At 39.9% G+C, this 27924-nt stretch overlaps 1 protein-coding gene across 2 annotated transcripts in view; it reads right to left on the bottom strand.

Annotated features, from left to right (window-relative positions):
• Positions 1–27617, bottom strand: part of LOC104605848 (protein CHROMATIN REMODELING 24-like) — an 84769-nt gene extending 57152 nt beyond the window's left edge. For both annotated transcript variants that reach the window (XM_010270783.3, XM_010270784.3), the window contains exons 1-4: positions 26437–27617; positions 1112–1242; positions 943–997; positions 444–572 (exon numbers count right to left, since the gene is read on the bottom strand). In XM_010270783.3, the coding sequence (XP_010269085.1) occupies positions 444–572; positions 943–997; positions 1112–1242; positions 26437–27510 (1389 nt within the window). In that variant the 5' untranslated portion in view covers positions 27511–27617. The remainder of the gene's footprint in view (positions 1–443; positions 573–942; positions 998–1111; positions 1243–26436) is intronic.
• Between the last annotated feature and the right edge of the window lie 307 nt (positions 27618–27924).

Genomic DNA, 27924 nt, shown 5'->3' with positions numbered 1-27924 from the left:
CCTATCCCCGATGGGCCTGGGTTTCCTTGGCTGCTGCCATCAAAGTTCAGCTTTACCCATCCTTCAGGCAGAGGGATCCACATTGCAGATTCCCTGTCCTTCCTTGTATGGCTGTTAGCCACTGCTATCCAGTTTCTCCAAATATCATCAAAGGAAAAAGTATGAAAGAAGTCCACTGTTCTCAACCAGTGAATGGCCCTAGTGAAGAAACTTTATATTTTTAATCATTAAAAAAACACAGTTTAGTAAAAACATCTTTAAATAGGTGTATTGGAGATACAATAAGATACGCCTGATATAGGGTGTATCATATCAAAATTTTGAACCTTGTTGTACATATAGAAATAGTTACTCAAGATATGCAAAAGTAAAGAAATTAGATAAAAAAATAGAGCATGTGACTATGGCTGGCTACCAAACTGCCACATACATCTGGTAGCTACCTCATCAAGTATAATGTAGTCCCATGTAATGTTGTCCTCACTTCTGTCATCATGAAAGTGGTTGTCCCCAATTAAGGATTTTGTATTATTCCTCACAATATCATATGTTGTCAGAAGAACACCTTTGTCCTATAAGAGAGGCAAGCAGATTTGGTGAGTGTCATCCTAAAATTGGACTGGAGAAATTAACAAGCATGATACAAGGAATTGAAAATCAAAATAGCATGCTTAACATTAAATTCATACAAGCATGCAGAATAAATGACGCCAACAGCATAAGTAGAATCACTTGCACAAGCAACAGTTAGCCTTCCACAGGATATAAAAGAGACAATAGCACATATTTTCACAAGTACTTTACTATTCTCATGTATAGGATACAAAGGCAGGAATGGATTCATGTAGCCGATCCCAAAGTTAGGACTATGGCAGAGATGACTTGATGCTATTATTATTTATCAACTTTTATCTTTGAGTCTGCTAGGAAGAAAATTAAAACCTGCAGTATATATTGAAGCTCGTATTCACGCAGCTTTGCACAAGCTCCAAAGTACCTGCATGAAAAGGGCAAGCAATCAATAAATGAATACAGATGATAGAAAAAATTCTATAAGATCTAGCAATATATATCAGCAAGAGGAAGACAAGTTAAAGTAAAATAGCATTACTCTCTTGTTTTCTGAGCAAGCCCCACAGATGATAGCTCTTTGATCCAATGAGAGAGAAGTGTTTTGGGAGCTACAACCAACACCCTCTTAATCAAGCACGAGTAAAAAAGTCCAGCCAAAAAGCTGCATATCTGAGAAGGTTCTGAGTAATTAGAGAGAGAGAGAGAAAACAATTAGATTTATATATGGAACATTGTGGAATTTAAGAATACAATACATAATCCAACCATCTATTATCAAACCACAAATTATTCAAGATGGCTTCTCCACACAACCATGGGTGGAACTTGTGTGGCTATGTACAGAAGTCATCATGTCAATATTCCAATACAACCATCAAACAGAAAACAAGTTAGCACATGGTTACCAATGAATGAAGTTTATCCAAAAAAATTGCCAAAACAAAGCGGCCCACCAAAGGTCTCATAAAACACTAATGCAACAACTTTTTTTGTTTTTTTTAAGTTTTTTTTTGTATCATTTGAAAGGGCTACATAACGGGGGGTAGCCCATCCCCCAACCCATAACTCCGCCCCCCCCCCCAACCCAGGTGCAGGCGGGATTTGATCCCAAGTCTCCGCTATGACCAGCAAGAGACCTTATCAACCAGCTGGCTGGCACCTTACAAATTTTTTTGATAGATGTTGTTGTGAGGATCATTTAATTGCTATTTTATAGTTGCTGTTAGTGGGTTGTCAGCTTAAGATGCTGTCAGTTAGTTATTTTCTTTCTTTCTTATTAGTTTGTTTCTAGGGAGTGCCGCCAGGGACATACTTGTAATCTCCATTCTTTTTATATTAAGTTAATATAAATAATGAACCGGCGGCAGCCAGAAGTGGTTTTGGGCTATAAAAGAATGTCGGTCTCTCCTATTTGAACCTGCTTCGTCCTCTTTTCCTTCTTTGATTTCTTGGACGTGGAAGACAGAGAAACCCTAGCAAACTACTTGCAGCTCTTCCTTTGGGTTCTTCCTTGGTCGTAATATCAAGGAAACCCTAGTCGAAGAAGGGCGATGCAAAAAGAGACTCCCTTTCTTCTCTGTTTGATGCTGTGAAGTCAGTTTCTGGTTGGCACCTTCGTACAGGTGCTGGACAGGGTATGTGTTCTTGTTTTTTTTTGTTTTTTGGCCAATGGTGTGAAGGCCTTATTCCTTGGTTCTATACATTCGTTTGGATGCTGGATTGTTAGACTGTATGGGTTGTAGTCGGATTGATAGTATACTACTCTAAAGTTTGCCTTGGATGGTGTTGGACTAATTACTGAGCTGTTATAATGACTGAACCATCACAGAGTTGATTTCAGCAATTTTTTTGTTTTCTTTTCCACATCCCAGAAGTAAATTTCTTGAGGGTTGGTATTCTGTTTGTGGTTGTTGTGTAGTAGTGTGGGATTTGGTCTGATTTCAGCAGTACTCTATGGCAAACTATGATTCAACTTCATCGGGGGTTACACCGACCCGCAGCACAGCTGGTATGGGAGGTGAAAACATGATGTTTCCCATGCCCATTACCCCTTTAAATGGTCTAAACTACCTGGAGTGGGCTAAAAGTGTAAAACTTTATATAACAGCAAGGGGAAAAGCTGGTTACATAAATGGAAGGGTGAAAGAACCCAAGAGTGAGACAGCTGAACATGATAGGTGGGACCAAGAAAACAGTATGGAGATGTCTTGGCTCCTTGCAGACATGGAACCGAATGTGAAGAAGAACTTTATGTGGGCAGACACCGCAAGTGAGATCTGGGAACAAGGAAAAACTACCTATTCCGAGCAAAGGCATTGTGCCAAGGTTTACCAGTTGCAAGCTGAATCCTCAACTTGTAAACAGGGAAATCATAGTTTGTCTTCCTATTATTCAGCCCTTACTTCCATATGGAAAGAATTGGATCATTATCAAGCTATATAGTGGAAACATGACGACGATGCTAAGGCCTACAAGAAGCTGATTTCTCAGCAGCGTGTGTTTGCCTTCTTGTTGAGACTAAACCCTGCTTATGAACCCTTGAAAGTTCAGATCTTAGGAAGCAAAGAGTTGTCGTCGGTTCACGAGGCATACTCCCTTGTTCAATCGGAAGAAAGTAGGCGGAGTGTGATGGTTACAACCGAGGGGGAGCAACAAGTTGCTTTGGCTGCAATGAGTAATAACAACATGGGGAAGAAAAGTGACACCAAGAAGGCTGATGATAAAGACAAGTTGTTTTGTACCCACTGTCGACGCTCATGGCATACACGTGACACATGTTGGGACATTCACGAGAAACCCAAGTGGACAGTGAAGAACCAAGAACAGGGTAAAGGGCAAGGTCAGAAAAAGATGAACACAGCACATAATGCAGCACATGTGGCAACCCAAGATACTCAGGTTGCCGGTACTACCTGGGACCACCTTAATAATTCTGACCCCAAGGAAGATATAATGAATTCCTTCAGAGACCACTTGGAGTCATATGGTAGGGCTTTGCGAAAGATGGATAGCTCAATCACTGGTACTCCTACTTCATTTGCATCTACATCAGGTAATATGGCTTCTACATTCCATGTCACTCCCACTGGTTCCCCTTGGATCATTGACTCAGGGGCCTCTAACCACATGACCGATAAGCCGAACTTGTTTCAGACCTATAGTCTTTTGTCAGGAAGGAATAAAGTGAGGCTTGCAGATGGCTCATTCCCCTCCATTGTAGGCCAAGGATCAATATCTCTTCCCCATGGCCTTAACCTGAATTGTGTATTGCATATCCCTCAACTTCCTATAAATTTGCTTTCAATTAGTAGTATCACAAGCTCTTTAAACTGTAGTGTAACCTTTTTCCCTAGTTCATGTGTTTTTCAGGATCTAACTTCTGGGAGGACGATTGGTAGAGGGAGCCTAGTGGATGGTCTCTACATTCTCGACAACAAAGCTGGTCTCTTGGTGTCATCCTCAGAGTCACATAGTCAGTCAAATAAGAGTCAAATTTTTTTGTGGCATAGTCGGTTAGGTCATGTATCTTTTGAAATAGTAAAGTCTTTGTTACCGGTTTTATATAAGTCATGTTCAGTGTCAGAGTTCCAATGTCAAACGTGTCAATTGAGCAAACAATGTAGAACAACTTTTCACTCAAATAATAAAAGATCAAGTGTTCCTTTTCATGTTGTGTATTCTGATGTATGGAGGCCTACTACTTTAATCTCTGAGGGCGGATATAAGTATTTTATCACATTGATCGATGACTACTCTCGCTATACATGGGTATTCCCTATGCGTAGTAGAGACGAAGTTCCAAAGATTGTGAAAGACTTCCAAAGGATGGTATTTACGCAATTCCATGTTGAAATACAGATCTTCTGATCCGACAATGCAAAAGAATACTTCCATGGTGAGCACAATGAGTTCTTTGCCTCTCACGGATCTATTCATAAGAACTCATGCACCAGAACACCACAACAAAATGGTGTTACAGAAAGAAAAAACGGACACCTCCTTGAGGTAGCTCGCGGGATGATGTTACACATGAATGTTCCAAAAGGTTTTGGATGGATGCTATACTTGCAGCTGCTTATGTCATCAATCACATGCCCTCCAAAGTGCTGAACTACATGGCCCCTCATCAGTTGTTGTTCCCTCAGTCCCCTTTATTTTCCATTCCCATGAGAGTTTTTGGTTGTCATGCCTTTGTCCATGATTTGTCTCCGTCTCGAGATAAGTTAGACCCTTGGTCCATTCCTTGTATCTTCCTGGGGTATCCCTCCTCTCAAAAAGGGTATCGGTGCTTTGATCCCGTTAGTCATAAGTTTTTTGTGTCTATGGATGTGTCCTTCTTTGAGTTTGAGCCATTCTTCCCTGCTTCTCCTTAGGGGGAGAGTAATAGTGTGGAAGAGGAGAAGCAGGTTCAGGTCCGCCAAGTCTCTCTTCCTTCTATTCCAAACCTTGCTCCCTTTCGTGTCTTCCAACATACACGTCGTAGAGATAAGCAATGTGATAGAGATGTGGAGCAGCCAAACATTGAGCAACCGACACCATTAGACTCCCAGGAGGTAAGTCCAATCCCTGTTGCACCTACTGATACCCCTACTCCTACTGTGGATGACCTTGACATTCCTATTGCTCAAAGAAAGGGAGTTAGGTCATGCACTACCAAACACCCCATTACCCAGTTTGTCTCCTATGATCACATTTCCCCCTCATACCGAGCCTTTCTATCCGTAGTTGATTGCATCCCTGTTCCCAGAAATGTTGCAGAAGCCTTAAAATGCCCCAAATGGACAGATGCCATGAAGGAGGAGATTAATGCTCTTCATAAAAATCAAACTTGGGAATTGGTGGATCTTCCAAAGGGGAAAGACCCCGTGGGGTGTAAGTGGGTGTTTACAGTTAAACACAAGGCAGACAGAACAGTTGAAAGGTATAAAGCAAGATTAGTAGCCAAAGGGTACACTCAAGTGTACGGGGTTGACTATGATGAGACTTTTGCTCCAGTAGCTAAGATTAACTTAATTAGGGTTCTCCTGTCATTAGCTGCTAACTTTGACTAGGAATTGCATCAACTGGACATAAAGAATGCTTTTTTGAATGGTGACTTAGAGAAAGAAGTATACATGGTTCAACCCCCTGGATTATGTGCCAAGGGAAGTGAAAATAATGTGTGCAAGCTGAGAAAGTCTCCTTATGGTTTAAAACAATCTCCCAGAGCTTGGTTCAGTAAGTTTCACATGGTAGTTCGGCAGGTGGGTTTCAAACAATGTCAGTCTAATCATACACTCTTTGTGAAGAGATGTTAGGAACAGGTTGTTGTATTGATAGTGTATGTGAATGATATCATCATTACAGAAAATTGGAGTTCAGAAATACAAAAATTGAAACAATTCCTTGCATCTAAATTTGAAGTGAAAAATTTAGGTCCCCTGAAGTACTTCCGTGGAATTGAAGTCGCCCGCTCAGAAAAAGGTATCTTCATTTCTCAAGGAAATACACCCTTGATCTATTACAGGACAAGCAAATTAGGTGCAAGGCCAGCAGATACTCCCATGGATGTTGACCACAAGTTGGGTGACTGTGATAGTGAACCTCTGAAAGATGTGAAACAGTTCCAAAGGTTAGTGGGAAAACTGATTTATTTTTCCATGACCCATCCAGACATTGCCTATTTAGTTGGGGTTCTAAGCCAATTCATGCACTCTCCTAAGAAACCACACATGGAGGCAGTAGAGAGAGTTCTTAGATACTTGAAAAAGTATCCCGGAACAGGTCTACTATTCAGTAAACATAATCACCTAAAGGTGGAAGTCTTTACAGATGCTGATTGGGCAGGTGTTGTGGATGACAGAAAATCCACGAGTGGGTATTGCACATTTGTGGGAGGAAACCTAGTGACCTGGAAAAGCAAGAAACAAAGTGTGGTAGCAAGGTCAAGTGTTGAAGCTAAATATAGAGCTCTGGCACATGGGGTGGCTGAAGTCCTTTGGCTAAAAAATCTTCTAGGGGAGCTTGGAGTTGTTGTTCATAATCCTATGTCTCTTTACTGTGACAACAAAGCAGCCATAAACATCGCTAGCAACCCTGTCCTACATGAGAGGACGAAGCACATTGAGGTGGACAAACACTTCATAAGGGAAAAATTGGAAAAAAGGGAAATTTGCATCCCTTATGTCAACTCCAAGGAACAACTCGCTGATGTCCTCAAAAAAGGGCTTCCATACTTGCGGCACAATGAGTTATGTGACAAGCTAGGCATGATAGACATATTCAGCCCAACTTGAGGGGGAGTGTTGTGAGGATCATTTAATTGTTATTTTATTGTTGTTGTTAGTGGGTTGTTAGCTTAAGATGTTGTCAGTTAGTTATTTTCTTTCTTTCTTAATAGTTTGTTTCTAGGGAGTGCCGCCAGGGGCATACTTGTAATCTCCATTCTTTTTATATTAAGTTAATTAAATAATGAACTGGCGGCAGCCAGAAGTGGTTTTTCTTTTTCTTTCAATCATATCTTCCTCTTCTTCTCTTTCTCTCTCTCGTCTCTCTCTCTCCATGAATGATTACAGATGTTATCAGAATAAGAATAAATAAATAAAGATGGTAGAAAACCTAGAAACAGTCCAGATTCAATCTAGACTGAAGTAGGAGAGAAGTAGAGAAGAAGTTGAAGAGCGAAGGCACGAAGTAAGCTGAGATTGAACTAGAACCAATTTCAAACTGCCGCTCCACTTTTCTTTAATTATAATTGAACTAAAATTACATTATTACCCTTGAATTAAAAAGGCAAATAAATAACAAATAAAAATTAATGGAGAAAGGCTAAAATACCCCTATGACCAGCACTTATAATTTAACTCTCCCCCTCAAGTTAGAGCATATACTGTTGGAAAGTAAAAGATTGACTCTCTGATTGATTCCCCATAATTTTAGGTCCATCAGTTTAGGAATCTTAATTTCCTAGAATCATGGGATATCCTAGAATCATGGGATATTAATTGGAGAATCCCACTGATATAGAAATTAGTTTTTTAAGAAAAGTTAGTTTCCTATTTTATCACCCTGTAAATTAGCTCTGTAATTCTATATAAAGTTGTGTATATGCTCCTTCCAAGACAATATCATTTTTCTCTCAAATTTTCACATGGTATCAAAGCCAGGTTACGACCTAATCCACACATAGTATCTCTTTGGTCATCTCTGCTGCTGGTTCAAGAACTCTCAAACAGTATTTGGGAGGTTCTTGAGTGTCCTTGATTCTTCTTCGAGATCGGCTACAGATCTGAACTCTACATTTTTACAGATCTGAACTCTACATTTTTGCTTCTTCTGGACTGTTGCGCCATCGGATTCATCCTTTTTTCTTGGATCTCTTTGTAGAGACATCAGATCAGTCTGAAATCTTAGATCTGGTGTTGCCCAGAGCAGATTTACTGAATCCCTTTGGTTTCATTTGGATCAGTTTTGATTTTGAGTGGTTTCGATCCACTCTTCAGTTTGGTGGAGCATTACAGTTACCTTTTTTTTTACATTGGCTGAATGATTCTTTAGGCCTTCATCGCCAACCCTTACTAAGTTTTTCAAACCTTCATTGTTTGTTTTTCTCTCTTTCTTGAAGCCCACCCAATATGTCAAAAGCCACCGTATCAAATACCACTGCACAATCGGAAGAAGTTTCCTCACATCAAGCATCTGGCGACCTGCAAAACATTCAGGCAGCATATAGGTTGAACGGGAAAAATTATTTGAAGTGGTCTCAATTTGTTCGAACATATTTAAATGGAAAAGGAAAGCTTAGCCATCTCTTAGGGACGGGACCGAAGGAAGGAGATCCAAGATTTGATGCATGGAACAAAGCTGACTCTATGATCATGTCATGGTTATGGAATTCAATGAACCCTGAAATCAGCGACACGTGTATGTTTTTATCCACAGCTAAAGAGATCTGGGACGCCGTCCGACAAACATATTCAAAAGCACGTGATGCAGCACAAGTGTTGAAATCAAAGTCAAGACTGGAGCAACTAAACAAGGCAGCAAGACAGTTACCGAGTATGCAAATTTACTGCAAAACCTGTGGCAAGAACTCGATCATTATCGGTGCATTGAGACTAAATGTGCAGCGGATGCAGCAATCCTAAAGAGTTTTATCGAAAAAGATCGCGTTTATGACTTTCTTGTAGGACTCAACACAGAATTTGATCAAGTTAGGGTCCAGATTCTCGGCAAAGAAGAGGTACCATCTCTAAATGAGACTATTTCTCTGATTCGTGCTAAAGAAAGCCGTAGGGGGGTTATGCTTGAACCCCAAGTACTAGAAGGTTCAGCCATGACTACAAGGATGGAACAACCGAAAATACTGGAAGGAATGAAGACAGATTTGTCCTCTGCACGGGACAACAAGGAGTCTCTTTGGTGTACCTATTGCAAGAAACCAAGGCACACCAAGGAGAAGAGTTGGAAGCTGAATGGTAAACCATTGAATAGGGAATGGGGCTACCGAGGAGGACAACAGAAGAGTCGAAGTCAAGCTAACTTCACCACAAACCAGTCGAGCCAAGAAAAGCCTCCGGACAAGACCGAGTTCAATAAGGAGGAGATCGAAAAGTTAAGGGGGCTTCTGGGATCGTTGGAGAAACCTAGTGGTACAGGCTCTCTTGCAATCTCAGGTAAGTTTTCTATTCCTCACGGACTAAATGTCTCAGATGAACCTATTAGGGATTTATGGGTTATTGACTCAGGAGCCACAGATCACATGACTCACTCCTCACTACATTTTAGCACTTACACCCCCTGCCCAAGCAATCGAAAAATAGCCATTGCAGACGGTTCCCTTACTACCGTAGCAATCGAAAAATAGCCATTGCAGACGGTTCCTTCATGTTCCAAAATTGTCCACTAACCTGATATCCATCCAAAAACTCACCCATGACATGAACTGTAATGTGCTTTTCTATCCTTCTTACTGTATATTTCAGGACCAGGATTCGGGGAAGAGGATTGGACTTGCTAAGGAGAAGAATGGACTCTACTATCTTGAAGAATCATGCAAATCAAATATTGTCCAGGATAAGTTATCTCTGTCATTCCTTTCATCATCCAACAAAGACACCATTTGGCTTCATCACTTTAGACTAGGACATTCATCTTTTGGAATTCTGAAAACTATGTTTCCCTCCTTGTTTAAAGGATTGAGTGTTGAATATTTTCATTGTGATGTGTGTGAATTTGCAAAACACAAGCGTGTGGCCTTTCCAATCAGTAACAAGAGAAGTTCAGTCCCATTCTTTTTGATCCATAGTGATATATGGGGACCTTCCACAGTTCCAAATGTGTCTGGCTCACGATGGTTCGTTTCTTTTATTGATGATTCCACTAGGGTCTCTTGGATCTTTCTTCTTAAATCTAAATCAGATGTAAGTAGTGTACTCCCAAATTTCCATAACATGATCCAAAATCAGTTTGGGGTCAGAATCAAAGATTTAGATCGGATAATGCATGGGATTATTTCAACCAAACTTTATCCCCATATTTTCAAAAAGAAGGGATTATCCATGAATCCTCCTGCATTAATACTCCACAACAAAACGGAGTAGCAGAAAGGAAGAATGGTCATCTACTAGCTGCAACCCGAGCCTTACTTTTCCACCAGCATGTTCCAAAAATCTATTGGGGGGAAGCTGTGCTTACAGCCGCAGACATTATAAATTGATTACCTTCGAGGGTGTTGGGATTTAAAACACCAATGCAAACACTTTCTCAATTTTATCCCGATCTACGTACAACAAATAATCTCACCCCAAGAATCTTTGGATGCACTGCTTTTGTCCATGTTCATACCCATAATAGAGGGAAGTTAGATCCAAGAGCCATCAAGTGTATTTTTGTGGGTTATTTGTCCACCCAAAAGGGTTATAAGTGTTACCACCCACCTACTAAAAAATTTTGTCTCTATTGATGTCACTTTTGAAGAAAAAACACCATATTTCACTCAACCTTATCTTCAGGGGGAGTCTTTGTCATTCATTGAAGATAAGGACAGAGAATTGTTCCCGCTTGGTCTACCTACAGTTTCTCAACACCCAAACTCAGCATCTATACCAGTTCAATCCGTATCTGCACCTATCGAACCACCTCAAACCAAACCAACTTCTTCACCCATTCATACCAGACCCATGACAGAGAATGATGAACTTTGTGACTCTATGAGATTGCAGGTATATTCAAGAAGAAGAAATCAGGATCCTAATCTTGTGCAGGTTCAAGATTCAACTCCTAATCCTGAGAATGAGGTAAATACAGTTCCAGAAATTTCTTCTAAATTAGCATCTGACCAAGATCTTCCTATTGCTCTTAGGAAAGGCACAAGAGAATGCACTAAACATCCCTTATATCCCTTAGCAAATTTTGTGTCCTTTAAAAAATTCTCACCATCACATAGGAGTTTCCTAGTTAGTCTAAACACCATTCATATTCCTAATACTTTATCTGAGGCATTATCTGATGAGAAATGGAAAGATGCTATGAGAGAAGAGATGCAGGCTCTAGATAAAAATCAAACATGGGAAATTGTTGACCTACCACTAGGAAAGAAACCCGTGGGCTGCAAGTGGATTTTCACAGTAAAGTACAAGTCAGACGGCTCTCTAGAAAGATACAAGGCAAGACTCGTGGCAAAAGGATATACACAAACCTATGGTGTTGACTATCAGGAAACATTCGCTTCAGTGGCTAAGATGAATACGGTAAGAATTTTGTTGTCACTAGCAGCTAACTTCGACTGGTACTTGGACCAATTTGATGTAAAGAATGCTTTTCTTCATGGTAATTTAGAGGAGGAGATATACATGGATATTCCTCCAGGCTTCAAAGGAAATCTAAAAGAAAATAAAGTTTGCAGGTTGAAGAAAGCACTATATGGTCTCAAACAATCACCTAGGGCGTGGTTTGGAAGATTTACTAAAGTTATGCTTGCCATCAGATACAAACAAAGTCAGGGAGATCACACACTCTTTATAAAGCATTCGGATGCAGGGGGAGTCACGGCTCTTCTGGTATATGTCGATGACATAATTGTGACAGGAAATGATGAAAAGGAGAAGGAAGCCTTGAGAAGATGCCTAGTCAAAGAATTCGAAATAAAAGAACTTGGGAGATTGAAGTATTTTCTAGGGATTGAAGTAGCTCATTCCAGAGAAGGCATCTTTATCTCACAATAGAAATATGTAACAGATATTTTAAGAGAGATAGGAAAGTTAGCATGCAAACCATCCTCCACACCGATTGAGCCAAATCACAAATTGGGAGAAGCAAATGAAGATCCAGCCGTGAATAGGGAAATGTACCAAAGATTAGTAGGAAAACTTATATATCTTGCCCATACAAGGCCAGACATAGCATATGCCGTGAGCGTGGCTAGCCAGTTTATGCACAACCTGAAAGAGGTTCACCTACAGGCGGTCTATAGGATACTACATTACCTAAAGGCTACTCCTGGCAAAGGAATCTTGTTTAAAAGAAATACTGGATTAACCCTAGAGGTATACACCAATGCAGATTATGTAGGCTCTCCCATGGATAGGCGGTCCACTACAGGTTACTGTACGTTCCTTGGAGGAAATCTTGTGACATGGAGGAGTAAGAAGCAGAATGTGGTAGCTAGATCAAGTGCGGAGGCAGAATTCAGGGCAATGGCTCAGGGAGTATGTGAATTACTATGGCTCAAGATAATTTTGGAAGACCTAAATATCAGATGGGAAGGTCCAATGAGATTATTCTATGACAACCAGTCAGCTATTAACATTGCTCACAATCCCGTCCAACATGACAGGACAAAGCACATTGAGATAGATAGGCATTTCATAAAGGAAAAGCTGGATAGCGGATTAATTTGCACTCCATACGTCTCAACGAATGGTCAACTGGCAGATGTGCTGACAAAAGGGCTTTGCAGTGTGGCATTCCAAGGACTTATCTCCAAGCTGGGAATGAAAGATGCATATTCACCAGCTTGTGGGGGAGTGTTGGAAAGTAGAAGATTGACTCTGATTGATTCTCCATAATTTTAGGTCCATCAGTTTAGGAAACTTAATTTCCTAGAATCATGGGATATCCTAGAATCATGGGATATTAATTGGAGAATCCCACTGATATAGAAATTAGTTTTTTAGGAAAAGTTAGTTTCCTATTTTATCACCCTGTAAATTAGCTCTGTAATTCTATATAAAGTTGTGCATATGCTCCTTCCAAGACAATACAATCAATTCATTTTTCTCTCAAATTTTCACATATACATCATAAAGTTCCAACTTGTTATAAATGTATTTCATCCATGCCTAATTTAACCCTTTGGTGAAGAGAAGGGCTGTTCATAAAACCTTAGAAACCAACCAAACTGATCTGACTTGACCTGAGTTGGTCAGTTTCTCAAAGAGGTTGGTCGGTTTCTGTTTAGAAAAGTATAGAACCCGATTAATCTGTTCGGTTCTCGAGTTATGATTGTGTATCCAAACCGAAACTGACCTGAATCAAAATATATATATTATAATACTTCAATTCCCAAACTACCCCTGACTAAATATAACCCCACAACCCTAACCTTATTCTCTTTATTTGCTTTCGTCCTTGACCTTCTTGAGCAACAGCAAAAACTCATCAGAGATCAGCTTAACTCTCAACAACTCATGTTTAAAGGTCGAAGCTTCCATCTCCTTATACTCTACCAGCATACCAGGTATCTGTTCTGGTTTCCAATGATTTTTATTTTTATTTCATTCCAAGAAAAAGGGGAAACGAATCAGGTTTTCTTGCATTTCCTTCCTTTAGGTGCAGTAATGGCGATGGGGGTTTGAGAAAATGGGGATTTCTCCTTATGTCTCAGTCCTTGCAAACACCTCCATAAGATGCACCCCCTTCACATCTTTTTTTTTTCTTTTTCTAATTGCCATTAACTGAGGTTATTACTATTAGTCTATTAGGTTTTTTAAAACAATTTTAGAATAAAAATGACCATTTGTTCAGGTTCGAAATATGTGGCTAGAAGATCCCACCACCTTTGTGGAGAAATTAAGTCTTGGTGGCAGGAGTTGGGTGCTAGAGGCTTGAAGAAAGGGGTTGGCTGCTTAATAAAATTAATTTTTCTTTGCTGATCAAAAATAATAAAATAAAAATAACAATTTGTATATTTTGTTTTTGTTATGTTGCTCATATTTTCTTGTTTATGTGATGGATTATATCTTGTGGTGGTGATATACCACCTATGAAATTTGTTTGTGTGATAAATTATTTTGTTCCTTTTCTTTTTATTGGATATAATACAAAAAAGTGGCATGAAAATTTCATCCAGTTTAAGAAAATTGAAATTAAAACATGTTTTCTTTTGATTTTTGCCATTCATGACAATTTTATTGTTGCAAAGAATCATTTCGGTTCTGTTAACCAATGAAACCAACCAAAATGCAAAACAAATCCCAACATCAGTTCTTAGTGCTTGTCAGTCAGTTTCAGTTGGCCCACTGGTCAACCCAATAGTATCGGTTCAGTAGACACAATTAAGTGAACCTGAACTGAACCGACCCGTGTACAGCCCTAGTGAAGAGGTCAGCTAGCTAATCTTCAGACTTCACGTAGGGTGTAACTATTTCTCCACTAACATCTTTCTCCCTTGCAAAGTGACAATCCACTTCTATACGTTTGGTCATCTCGTGAAACACTAGATTTTTTTATTGGAAGAGTCCAGATCTCCTGCCCACGAGAACTCTGCCCACGTTTATCGCAGCTACACATGGAGAACATCTCATCCTCTGCATTATGCAGGGGGAGATGTTCCCAATTCACGGGGGGAAGTGTATTGTGGGCAGGCATGGGCAGAGTTCTCGTGGGCAGGAGATCCGGAGTCTTACTGGAAATGGTAACTTCATTAAAGCAACTTAAAAGAAATATCATATACAACTGTAAGCCCCTGAAATAAGGTGCTAAACCCACAATAATCCTTTTTACAATTCTGCCCAGAATAGATTCTCCCTCATTGTCCCCCGTTTAGCTAAAGTATGAGCTAGTCCATAAGCTGACCTTCTAGTCCACTTTTAGAGTGCTTTATTTCTTAATTTGGCATTTCTTATTCCTAGTCCTCCTTCATCTCTACTTTTAGAAACCACCTCCCACTTCACTAGGTGATCCTTCTTAATGCCCCTTGGTTCCCATAAGAAATTCCTTGTAATCCTCTTTAATTGGTTTGCCACTTTCACTAGTATTCTAAAGGTAGAAAGGAAATACACTAGTAAATTGGCCAATGTTGACTTCATGAGTTATCCTACCCCCAATGAAATGTAGTTTCTCTTCCAATTCGCCATTCGTTTGGTAAATCTTTCAATCACTAGGTACCAAAAGCTATTTGAGTTTGGATTCCCTCCCAATGGTAGCCTCAAATATTGCAATGGCCATTCCCCCACTACACAATCCCAAAAGCCTAACTAGAAGATCCACCTCTTCACTCCCTAGATTCCACCCCTGCCACACAGCTCTTGCCCCAATTCACTTTAAGGTTGGAAATTCTTTCAAATTTATTCACAAGCCTCTTTAAGTTTACAAGCTCTTCTTTTTTTCCTTCACAAAATAAAATAATGTCATTTGTAAATTGTAGGTGTGTGACCACCACTTCCTCCCAACTCTCCAACCTCTAAGCAAACTATTAACATCTGCCTGTACAATATATCACTCAAAACATTGGCCACTAAAGTAAAGAGAAAGGAGAACAAGGGATCTCTTTCTTAGCAGGAAAAAACTCCCTTGCTACTCCATTCACCAAAATTGAAAAGTGACAAGAGGAGATGCAACCCTTCACCCATTTATACCATCTTGCTCCAATGCCCCTTCGATTGAGAATTTCTATAAGGAACTCCCAATCAACCATGTCATAAGCCTTTTCTAAATCCAACTTATAGAACATCCCTTTTGATTTTCCCTTCTAAACTCTACACATTCATTGGCAATAAGAATTTGATCCATTATTTGTCTCGTGAAACACTAGATTGGAGGAAATGCAAATAGTTGCTTGATTATCACAAAACAACTTAACGGGAGTTAAAACAGCTAATACTATCTCTTGTAATAGTTGTTTTAGCCACATCAACTCACAAGTAGTATGAGTCATGGCATTATTCACTGTCTCAACACTAATCCAAGCAACTACACTCTGCTTCTTACAAATCTGTGATTGATCCTACCCAATCAGCATCTGACCCATCTGTATAGCCCTCTAAAGAGAGTTCTCCTCCTTTCTTATACAACAATCCTTGACCTAGAGCATTCATCAAAAAAAAAGAAAAAAAAAACAATCCTTCACCTAGAGCTCCCTTTAAATAACGTAACATTATAATGATATTCCTGGGTCGACCACGGATTCTACATAAACTAGCTCAACAATCCAACCATAGTTTAAAATGTCCCTAATGTTCCTAATATTTCCACAAAATATTTCCATTTCCATGGGTAGCGACACGAAATTTTACCAGAATCAACATTTCCCCAATGAACACTACTAGCACTGTGGAATACAAGAGATAATTTCTATATTTCCATTTCCACTTCCATGGGTAGCGACATGAAATTTTACTGGAACATATTCCCCAATGAACACTACTAGTAATATGTGGAGTACAAGAGATGGTTTTATAACATAAGTTGGTGACGATATTGTAGATATGTGAAGTAACAATGTTATTGTCCACCTAACTTACATGATTACCACTTTGAGCTAGCTCAATATTCATTTCAAAAATGAAGTTAAATATTAGTTTTTGTTTGTGTAATAGATTATTTGGTTGATCTATTATAACTATTTACACTTTCTATGAGTTGAAATTTTGCTTTAACTCATTCTATCATGAAGCTCTGAAACTTAAGGTTTATAGGGCAACTTCATAACGTATTCATTTGTCTATAACCTTAGTTTCTTAGCTTTTATTAATGATTTGGAACAAGATAATAATTTAAAAAGGTGTTGTTTATGCTTCTTTTATCATTTTATATTTTGCATATTTTATAATGTTTCCACCATGTCTATAATTTTTACAATATTTTCAACATTTCTGACATGTTTCTTATATTTGGATGACCGACATTTCCACTGACATCAACATTTTAAACCTTGAATCCAACACTAAAGGAGATATCTAATCTTATATTTGTAAGATAAATTAATTTCCTTACTAACCTCCTGTACTCCAAGATCAGCTAAAAACTCCCCCTCACTATCAGATATCCTTATATTCAGATCTACAGGGGTGTGTATTGTTTGCCTCCAATAGACATGTTTCTTCCAACAAATCAAGCACATATTTCCTTTGTGTGTGTGTATGAGAGAGAGAGAGAGAGATTCCCCACTTTAACCATGCTACTTCAATGCCCAAAAAATACTTTTTAAGTGCCCCAAGTCCTTAGTTTGAAACTAGCTCTATAAAAATTGTTTCAACTCTTCAATACCTTGTTTATCACTTTTGGTAATAATAATGTCATCAACATAAACCACCAAAAAAATCTTCCTTGAAGTAGTATGCATATTAAACAATGAGTGATCAACACTACATTGTTTCATCCTGAACTATTGTAGAACGCTACTAAATCTTCCAAACCAAGCTCTCGGAGATTGTTTCAACCCATAAATTGCTTTCCTTAATCTGCACACCTTCCTCTTTGAGGGCATCATGGAGGAAAGCATTTTTCTCATCCAACTAGAACAACAGCCATTCAAAGTAAGCAACCAAAGAAATGATTATACAAACCAAACCCATATTATCTACAGGTGAGAAGGTATCAGTATAGTCAAACTCAATAAGTATACCCTTCTACCACCAAAATGCCTTATACCTCTCTACACTGCCATCTGTTTAGTGTTTTACAATATAAACCCATGGACAACCAACCACTTTCTTCCCTGGAGGAAGAGAAGTAAGGTCCCAAGTGTAGTTAGACTGAAAAGCATGAATTTCAACATCTATTACCTTCTTCCACTCTGGTAAGAGAACTGCATCATGAACCAACCTGAGAACAGTCACAAATGAAAGAAAAGACACAAAGTTCCGATATGAAGGAAGGAGATAAATGAACAAAGAAACAAACCAAGAAATAGGTGTTCAATACAAGCATGTTTACCTTTGCAAATAGCAACAGGGGTCTAGGTCTAAAGGACCCATCAACGGTGGAGCCAGAGATGGCTGAAGAGAAGCCAGAGTAGGCTGAAAATATTACTAGATGAGGACCATAAGTGTACGCTCCATGAATTGATGGTCGCATGGGCTCCTCAACAGTAGGAGCTAGTAAAGACACCAACTAGTAGAAAACAACTCAACCAAAGAAAAATAAGGAACATTCTCAAAAAATGACACATCTGGAAGTACAAAGGAGTGGCAAAGAGTAGGATGATAACACTTGCATCCCTTCTAGGTCTTGAAATATCCCAAAAATACACATCTAAGAGCACGAGAATCCAAATTATCCAACCCCAAACCCAAACCATGAACAAAACATACACAGCCAAATACCCAAGGAAGCAAAGGAAACAAAAGCTAAGAAGAAAAAACAATAGAGAACAGAGAACTGATGAGGGCATACAATTAATGAGGAAGCAAGAAGTAAGAACAACATCACTCTAATATTTCTTAGGAACGGGCATTTGATTCAAAAGTGACTGAGCAGTGTCAAGTAGATGCATGTTCTTCAACTCAACCACCCCATTTTTCCGTGGAGTAAAGAAGACTGATGTATAATAATGCCATGTGACTCAAAGAAAGTATGAAACAGGCATTGAAAATACTCTTTTGCATTATAAGATTGAAAAAAAATCAAAACACCAAATTAATTCTTGATTTCAGCATAAAAGGAAAAAAAAAGATACCAAATACTTATGTACGAGGCTTCATCAAATAAATCCAAGTCTTTCTTGAGAAATCATCAACAAATGAAGAAGTACTTAAACCATTTTAAGACTCAAGTGGACAAAGACCCCAAACATCTGAATGCATAAGTTCAAAAAGACTTGAAACTCTATTGTTTTCCCTTGGAACAAAAGAGACATGGTGATGTTTACTAAGCTGACAAGCTTCACATTGCAATTCATGGACAGATATACTATATCTCGAACAACACTCTTGTTAAATTACAAGTGTAGGTCATAGGGTATTTTAGTATTTTTCCCATTTATTTATCTTTGTTATTTATTTGTCTTTTTAATTCAGGGGTAATAATGTAATTTTAGTTCAATTGTAATTAAAGAAAAGTGGGGCGGCAATTTGAGATTAGTTCTAGTTCAACTTCAGCTTGCTTCATGCCTTTATTCTTCAACTTCTCTCCTACTTCAGTTTGGATTGAATCTGGACTGTTGTTAAGGTTTTTACCATCTTTATTCATTTATTCTTGTCCTAATAACATGGTATCAGAGCAAGGAAAGGACACTATAGCGGAGGTCAACTTGTTTTTTCTCTCACATAGTTTGACAAAGGGAAAAGGTGACCAAAAAGGACTAATCGCCCACTACAGGAGGCCTTCATGCCTCAGATTGCAGTGTTTATGGTGGTTTCAGTGGTATTCTAGTTTCCATCTAATTGGCAGTTCAAAGAGGGTTTGATGGTAAATCGTACATGTTAGTATTATGTTTTCTTCTTGTTTCTACTGAAAGGGTGGGTGGAAATAGTGTGTAAGTGTGAGGTTTTTATCTGCAATTCATGTTGATCGGATTGGCTAGATGTTAAAAGGTATTTATTATGCTTTTTCATAGTTTGTGTCTATCCTGTTGGTGCGCTCTGACTATTACGAACTCATTTTTTGGTGGTTTTCTGGTCTGGAAGTGAGTTGTTTTTTTATTTTTTATTGTTAATGTTATGATTTGGTTCTGCCTTAGAGTTCTGTCTATCTGAGATCAGTTATGTAAAAAGAGAAAGGTGGAAGAAAGAGAGAAAGAGAGAAGGAAGAAATTCAGGTTCGAACTGGAAGACTCAACATAACATCTCCCAGTCAGCCAGGCAGTATTTATATTATTAAAATTAATTGAAAAGACATATGTGCCCTTGTTTAAGTTAGGAGCACTGGTTCCAACACAACATTACAGATCAGCAACATTAATCTAGGTATAAAGACAGAAATACCCCTATGCTAACACTCCCCCTCAACATTAATCTAGGTATAAAGACAGACATGTGCCCTTATGTAGTCCACTCTTCCCCAACTCAAGCATTTTGTAAATAAGTCAGCCCACTGATTTCCTGTATTAACATGTGTAGTGTCTAGCTCTCCATTCAGCACCTTCTCCCTCACAAAGTGACAGTCAACCTCAATGTGCTTGGTTCTTTCATGAAACACTGGATTAGAGGAGATATGAACTACAGTCTAGCTCTCCATTCAGCACCTTGCCACAACCGTCTGCTTCTTACTTTTCCATGTCACCAGGTTACCTCCCAGAAACGTGCAATAGCCTGTAGTAGACTGCCTATCAGACATAGAACCAGCCCAGTCAGCATCAGAATACCCTTCTATTTCAAGTTTTCCGCCACTCTTGTATATCAAACCGCGACCCAGACCCCCTTTTAGATACCTCACAATTCTCAAAACTGCATTCCAATGAGGAATCAGAGGTTTCTGCATGAACTGGCTTACCACACTAACCGCAAAAGAGATGTCTAGTCTGGTAATGGTTAGGTAGTTCAGTTTACCCACAAGTCATCGGTATCTGCCAGGGTCTTCAAACACTTCACCCATATCACTGCTTAGCTTGGTATTTGTGTCCATGGGTGTCTCAGTTGGTTTAGCACCCAACAAGCCTGTTTCCTCCAGCAAATCAAGCACATATTTTCTCTGGCACAGGTTAATACCATACTTGGATCTCGCTACCTCTATCCCCAAGAAATATTTCAGCTTACCAAGATCCTTTGTCTGAAAATGATCCTGCAGATAAGTCTTTAGCCTGTCAATACCCATGTTATCATTCCTAGTAATAACGATATCATCTACATACACCACCAACAGTATTTTTCCTTCCGAAGAGTCATGACTAAATATAGAATGGTCAACTTTGCACTGTTTCATACCAAACTTCTTTACCACCTCACTGAACCTACCAAACCATGCTCGAGGAGACTGTTTAAGCCCATATATAGCCTTCCTTAGTCTGCACACCTTACCATCCTCCCCCTGAGCAACAAACCCTGTTGGTTGCTCCATGTAGACCTCCTCGAGTAAGTCACAATGTAGAAAGGCATTCTTGATATCAAGCTGATATGGTGGCCACTCATACATGGCTGCAAGAGAGATCACAACACGAACTGACCCTATCTTAGCAACCGGTGAGAAGGTCTCTGTGTAGTCAATACCATAGGTTTGGGAGTACCCTTTAGCAACCAACCGCACTTTCAGGCGTTCAACACTACCATCAGGCAGATACTTAACCGTATAAACCCATTTACAACCAACAACTTGCTTCCCAGGAGGAAGAGCAGTGAGGTCCCAAGTATGATTCTGAGAGTTCTTCTTCCATGGCTCGGCACCACCCTAGAGAGGCAAGGGCTTCCTGGACATCCTTAGGGACAACAACTAATGATAACAGGGTGACAAACTGGCGATGGGAAGCGGAAAGGTCAGTAAGAGAAACATAATTAGAAATGGGATGAAGGGTGCAAGTACGTTTACCTTTCCACAAAGCAATGGGTAGATCAAGCTCAGGTGTTGAGTGCGGGTCTGGTGCCAGATCCGTCGACGGAGATGTAGCCGGAGGAGTAATAACTAGTGCGCGCGAGCGATGTGTATACACATGACGGATAGGTGGGCGTTCAACAGGTGGTGGCACCGGAGGCAAAGGTTTGGCCACGACTGGAACAAAGGAAGGAGGGTCAATAACGGGAAGTGGAAGAGGAGGTGATGATGAGGAAAAAGAATCACCGAACCCCAAAAAGAACGGAGTAGACTCAAAGAAGGTGACATCAGCACACACAAAGGACCATCGAGAACCAGGATGGTAACACCTATACCTTTTTGGGTCCGAGAGTAGCCAAGGAAGATGCATTTGAGAGAACGGGCATCAAACTTGTCATTCCCAGGACCCAGATTATGGACGAAGCAGACACACCAAAAAACTCTCGGCGTAAGAGGAAACGGAGACAAAGTGGGAAACAAGACCTGAAACGGAGAATGACCATCAAGGATGAACGTGGGCATCCGATTAATCAGAAAACAAGAGGTAAGCACTGCATCACTCCAAAAAGGTTTGGGAACATGCATGTGATGCATGAGGGATCTTGTTGTTTCAAGGAGATGGCGATTCTTTCTCTCAGCCACCCCGTTTTGTTGTGGGGTGTAGGTACACGAGGTCTGATGTATAATGCCGTGTTGGTCCAGGTATTCCTAAAATGATGAGGATAAATATTCGCGGCCATTATCAAAACGGAAAACTTTGATGTAGGTACCAAATTGGTTACGAATCTCAGCATAAAATTTATGAAAAATGGTAAACAATTCACTTCTTTCTTTCATTAAATAGAGCCACGTCATCCTTGAAAAATCATCCACAAAAATGACAAAATATCTGTATCCATTATATGACATAACTTTATAGGGACCCCAAACATCTGAATGAACTAAAAAAAAAGGACTCGACACACGGTTATCAACCCTAGAACTAAAGGGAACACGATGGTGTTTCCCAAACTGACACGACTCACAATCCAAAACAGAAAGCTGACTCAAGGACAGAACCAAGGACTTCAAGACTTTTAGCGACGGATGACCAAATCGACAGTGCCACTGGAGAGGAGAAAGGGATGACTGGAGAGCTGTTGAAGTTCTACCACCACCACCGTCAAGCTAATACAGTCCACCTGCTTCATGCCCTCCACCAATCTTCATCCCCGTCTTGAGATCCTGAAAAACACACATAGAAGGATAAAAGGTAATGAAGCAGTTAAGTGATTTGGTCAGCTTACTATAAGATTAAAAGGCAATTTAGGAACATACAAAACTGAGGAGAGGGATACAGGATCTAGGTCAACATTACCAACACCACAAATTGAGGATGTGAAACCATTAGCAAGGGTGACAGATTGTGATGTTGAGTAATGAGATAAGGAGGAAAACACACCTGGAGTTCCAGTCATGTGATCGGAGGCTCCAGAGTCAATGATCCAGGGATTGGATGTGGATGCCAGACAAGCCATACCTGAGTGAGCAAAAGTCGCCGTGTTCTGCTGTGATTGGATAAACCTCTCATATTCATCACGGGGAACACTCATCATCTCCTTCTGCTGTGTAGGAGGCATCTGATCAGATGAATGATTCTCCTGTCTAAAGCTAGAACTTGAGTCACCGGTCGCGGCATGATTAGCCCAGGTTGAGGGTGGACCATGTAGATCATAACAACAATTGATGTTATGTCCATCCATACCACAATGAGTGCACTTCCTCGGGCTTGAGCCACGTCCTCTACCACGGGCTCCCCCTGAATCTCTGCCCCCAGTACGACCACCACCACGATTATGAGTAGGCCCACCATTGCCACTTCGGCCATACGCAGAACCACTACCACCACCACGGCCAAACTGAGCTCCCCTAGCTCCACCTCTAGCACCACAGCCTCTCGATACAGCAAAGGCAGATCAATCTGAGATATTAGAGTTCTCAGTATATCCGATAGAAATCCTCCGAAGTCGAGCAAATACCTTTTCTAAGGAGGGAAGAGCTAATCCTCCTAATATCTGAGCCCGTACTGGTTCATATTCAGACTTTAGTCCCACCAAAAATCTAGTTACATCAAGTTGTTCTCTCTGTTGTTGCTGAATCTTGACATAGAAGTGAGAGGATGATAGACATTCAACTCATTACGTATGTTTCTCATGTTGGCATAATACTCCTCAAGACTATGATTGCCCTGTTGTAGGTTAAAGTACTCTTGATACAGTTGATAAACTCTGATTGTATTGTCCTGCCCCGAATACAATTTCTTCGCATGGTCTCACACATCTTTGGCAGTATCAAGAAACATGAAGTTCACACTAATCCTGGGTTCCATACTATTCCACAACCATGTGATGATCTGAGCATCCTCTTGCTCCTAGTCTTCATACTCGTGAAAGTCAGATGAGGGTTTCTCCTCTCTTATGTGTTTTACCTTCTTCTTTGCCTTCAGAAAGACTTCAACGGATTTAGCCCAAGGCACATAATTCTCTCCATTTACTTTAATGGAGGTCATCTGAACATTCAGGTATTCTGTAGGCACCATCACACTAGGTTTATAATCACTATTATCCCCCATTATGTTATCACCGATTCTGCACACTTGCTGAATTCTATTACCACTGAGATCTGCACTGCACACCACTAGGTCACACCTGTCACACTGATTGCAGCACTTATTGTTGCTGAAATGTTTGCTCTTTACACCACAAACCCTAGATCACACCTATCACACTGATTTCAGCACTTGTTGCTGAAAAGTGTGCTCTTTACACTACAAACCCTACTCCTACAACTACCTGAAATCTCACCACTATATGATCATATCTCTTCCTTCGAAATGCACAAAGAAACCAGCATAAACCCTAGCACATTACTGTCTGAAACCCTAGCATGTGGTCTGAAACACACTTCCTATTTAATCCATAACAGATATCATGCACTGAGATCTCTTACCTTATCACTGAAGTAACAACCATACGAGCAAGAAATCAGTCCACACACGACAGCCACTGCACACACAGTTCGGCCCTCTATTCTTCCTCTACCAAGAGAGGGCAATCTCAGAAACCACAGCAACCGACCACATACAACCTGACTGGAGGCATAGAAACCTCCAAGGGAAGAGGGCGATCACTCATTTTCAGCCCTTTCCCTTACCTCCAATCGAATGCAGAAAAAAAAGGAAAAACCCTAGATAGGGTGCGTAGAGAATAGAAACCTACGCAAGCAGAAATATAGGCAGATTCAAGTTGCTCTGATACCATGTTATGATTCGGTTCTGCCTTAGAGTTCTGTCTGTCTGAGATCAGTTATGTAGAAAGAGAAAGGTGGAAGAAAGAGAGAAAGAGAGAAGGAAGAAATTCTGGTTTGAACCGGAAGACTCAACATAACATCTCCCAGTCGGCCAAGCAGTATTTATATTATTAAAATTAATTGAAAAGACAATATGTGCCCTTATTTAAATTAGGAGCACTGGTTCCAACACAACATTACAGATCAGCAACATTAATCTAGGTATAAAGACAGAAATACCCCTATGCTAACAGTTAAAATACCCCTATGATCACTTATCAAAAAAATTACCCCTATGACCAGCACTTATAATTTAACAATACATAACAAATAGATTAATTTAATGCATTATCAGAATCAGGTAGTGAAGTACATAATGTAGTATCAAAAAAAAAGTACATAATGCCCATACTCCAAACAAAAAAAGTGGACATTCAAGATTCAGTTGCATCTGACCCTAATCAAAATGCAATATAATACACTTCTCTGGGTTCTGCCCCAGGGCCTGGAATGCCCCATTTCATATCCCTCTTATTCACCACCACTTGGCTGGACTCTCAGCATATTGTTGTTGGTTTCCCCCGGTATCTATATGAAAGAGAAATTAAGATTTGTTACTGAATTCAAAGCTTCTCCTATTCAATGTCATAGAGTCCAAGGACATTCAGTCTTTGATTGAAACTAGCTTACTACCACCTTGCAATAACACTGTTTAGGAAATCGAACCAGACTGGTCAGTTGAACCGATTGAACCGTGACCGGGATCTTGGCCGGTTTGGTTACACCCCAAGAACAATAATTGTGAAAAACCCAGGGAAAACCAGCTGACTGGCCAATTTACCAGAGAACCGGTGAACCAGTCCTGGTTTCATGAAACCACTCAAGTCATTAAATAATTGAAATTTTAAAATGTCTGTGCATAGTTATCAAGGCGTCAAGGTGAGGCTTGGCAACAGGGGGCACCTTGTCACCTAGTCACCTAGGTGGGCACCTCGCCATGCAAAATTTAATTAAAAATCCCTGTTTGAAAAGGTAATGGCAATATGTATTCACAGTGGAAAGCATATTTGCATATAGTTCTTGACGCTTCCAGTATGTTTTAAGGAAGGCAAGAGCTTAGGTGCTAGCAGAAACATCTTGTTTTGCTGGGGTTATGGGATTAGCCAGTCAGCTAGCATATCTGTTGGCTGAGACCTGAGAGTGATATAGACAATAATGATTCTATTGTAGCCCATCCCTTCCTGAGCATAGTTTTACATGTTTGTGAATTTTGCAAAACTTCAGTTTCAGACACATCAACCAAAAGATAATATGAAAATATATTAGAGGGAATCATTTCAGTCCAAAATTCAAAACTTCATCCAATATTTCAGGACGATGGAAACTAATTTTGCCCAAACTATCAGATATACTACTAAAGATAATGAAAAAACAAATAATGTATAAAATACTATGAAACAATATAAAACATTGATAAAATAATTCAAACATTTAAAATCATCAAAAAAAGCATTTGATATTCCAAGATTACAAAAGCTTCCATTTTGGATCAAAGGTCGGGAAAGGACAAATTTTCTAAAATTTAAAACCGAGTTCCTGTGTAGTCTTTTTTTTTTCTGGTGTAATAACCAGATCAATGGTAGTTCTGTACCATTTCCTTTTTTTTCTTTTTCAGCTTTAAAAAACTGATCTAAAATAAAAGAAATGTAGAGGCTATTTCATGATTTATAACATGCCACTTATTTCCAAGTTCAAACCAAAACTAATGTTATATATTCTATGAAGCGTTATGGAAAACCCAAAAAATAAATCTAACCAAATAAATCACCAAAAGGAAAGCAATAATAGTCAGTGTAAACAATTTCCACAAACCTGCATTGTTTTGCCCAAACCCATGTCATCCCCTAAAATTCCTCCGGTACGACGACAATGAAGAGACCACAACCATTTCAACCCATCACGCTGATGCGGGTAAAGCATTTTTGCAATTTTACCAGGCAATTTGTAGTTCGACATGGGCCCATTCAAAGTAATTGTATCCTTCTCATCATCCTCAACCGAATCATCGGTATAATTTTCGGAGACGGCATTACGAACTTCTTCTACAACATTACGAGATTCATGCTTTACACTTTTACTGGCCTCGTTACTGCTTAAAGCTACACTGTCATCGTCGTCACCGTCACCATAGGGAACTACAGAATGTCGCACTGAAACAGCGTTGTTTGTCTTCGCATCATTGTACCCATGTCCTTTACTAGCATTTTCTACAAATTTTACCCCACCAAAGTTATCACCTTCACATTCACTTCGTATATCCAATGACTTACTCGGATTCTCTATGTGTTTCTCCGCATTGATCTCAACATCCTCGGCGTCCTTAAACTGAGTTGCAGAGTCCGAAGAGGAACTAGAGGGATCCGATGAGAGAGAAAAGGAGGAAGAAGCACTGGCATATTCAGGAACGGGAGCAACCTGTTTCTTGGGCACTTCATCTGTAAACAGCGGAGTACACCCTTCAATTGGCTCAACCGTTTTAGGGACTGGTCTTCTCTTCTCGATGGATAAATATTCGAGTCTCGAGCTTAACTCGTTAAGTATATCCCTTATCTCGTTACCTCCACTGGCAACGCTCTCGATGACAGGCTTTGCAGGTGGAGAATTGAAGTCCGCAATTTCGTTACCACCGCCGAAGACGCTATCGATGGAGTCCTTTGAAGGTGGAGAAACAAAATCAGTGATTCCCGAGTAACTAGGGGCATCGAATCCGGCGACATCGTCGTCGTCTCCGGACGAGAGCTTGCAGAGACGGCGTCGACCTTCTAGCTTGACCTTGCGCGGCTGCTCTGGGAGTGAAGAAGTTTTGGCTGATCGGCTCTGGGGGTACATATCTTCGAGGAGGCGGTTGTGTCGCTCGTTGAGACTCAGAGGTTTCTTCTCCGCCATTGTAGCGGGAGGATCCACTGCGCCAAAGCGACAGAAGAAATGGAAACGTAGTGTGTAAGAAAGGTGTAGGTTCTCAACTTCTTTTGTGTAGCTGTTGCGTTTTGGTTTTGGGGTAATGGGTCAGATGGGGTTTTCTCGTTTCCCCGCTTTATTCGGATTTGAAATTTGGATGTCCATTTTATGAGTTCGGATCTTCTACCATTTGATGAGGCCTCTGGCTCTGACTGGTTGGGATCCTCTTGTTAAGTTGTTCCCAGGTCAGTTTGATTTTGTTAAAAAAAATGGGTAAAATATAAAAACCTCCCTGAAATTTCTGACAATTATAAAAACCTTTCGTACTTTGGGTCTAGTGCCACTTTGGTCTTCAAACTTTAAAATGTGATAATTTAGTACTCAAATTTTTAAAACGTGCCA

The sequence above is a fragment of the Nelumbo nucifera genome, chromosome 1 (assembly GCF_055504915.1).
Source record: "Nelumbo nucifera cultivar China Antique chromosome 1, China Antique-T2T, whole genome shotgun sequence".
NCBI lineage: Eukaryota > Viridiplantae > Streptophyta > Magnoliopsida > Proteales > Nelumbonaceae > Nelumbo > Nelumbo nucifera.
Note: the sequence above shows the minus strand (reverse complement) of the source record. Positions and strands in the feature narration are given on the sequence as shown.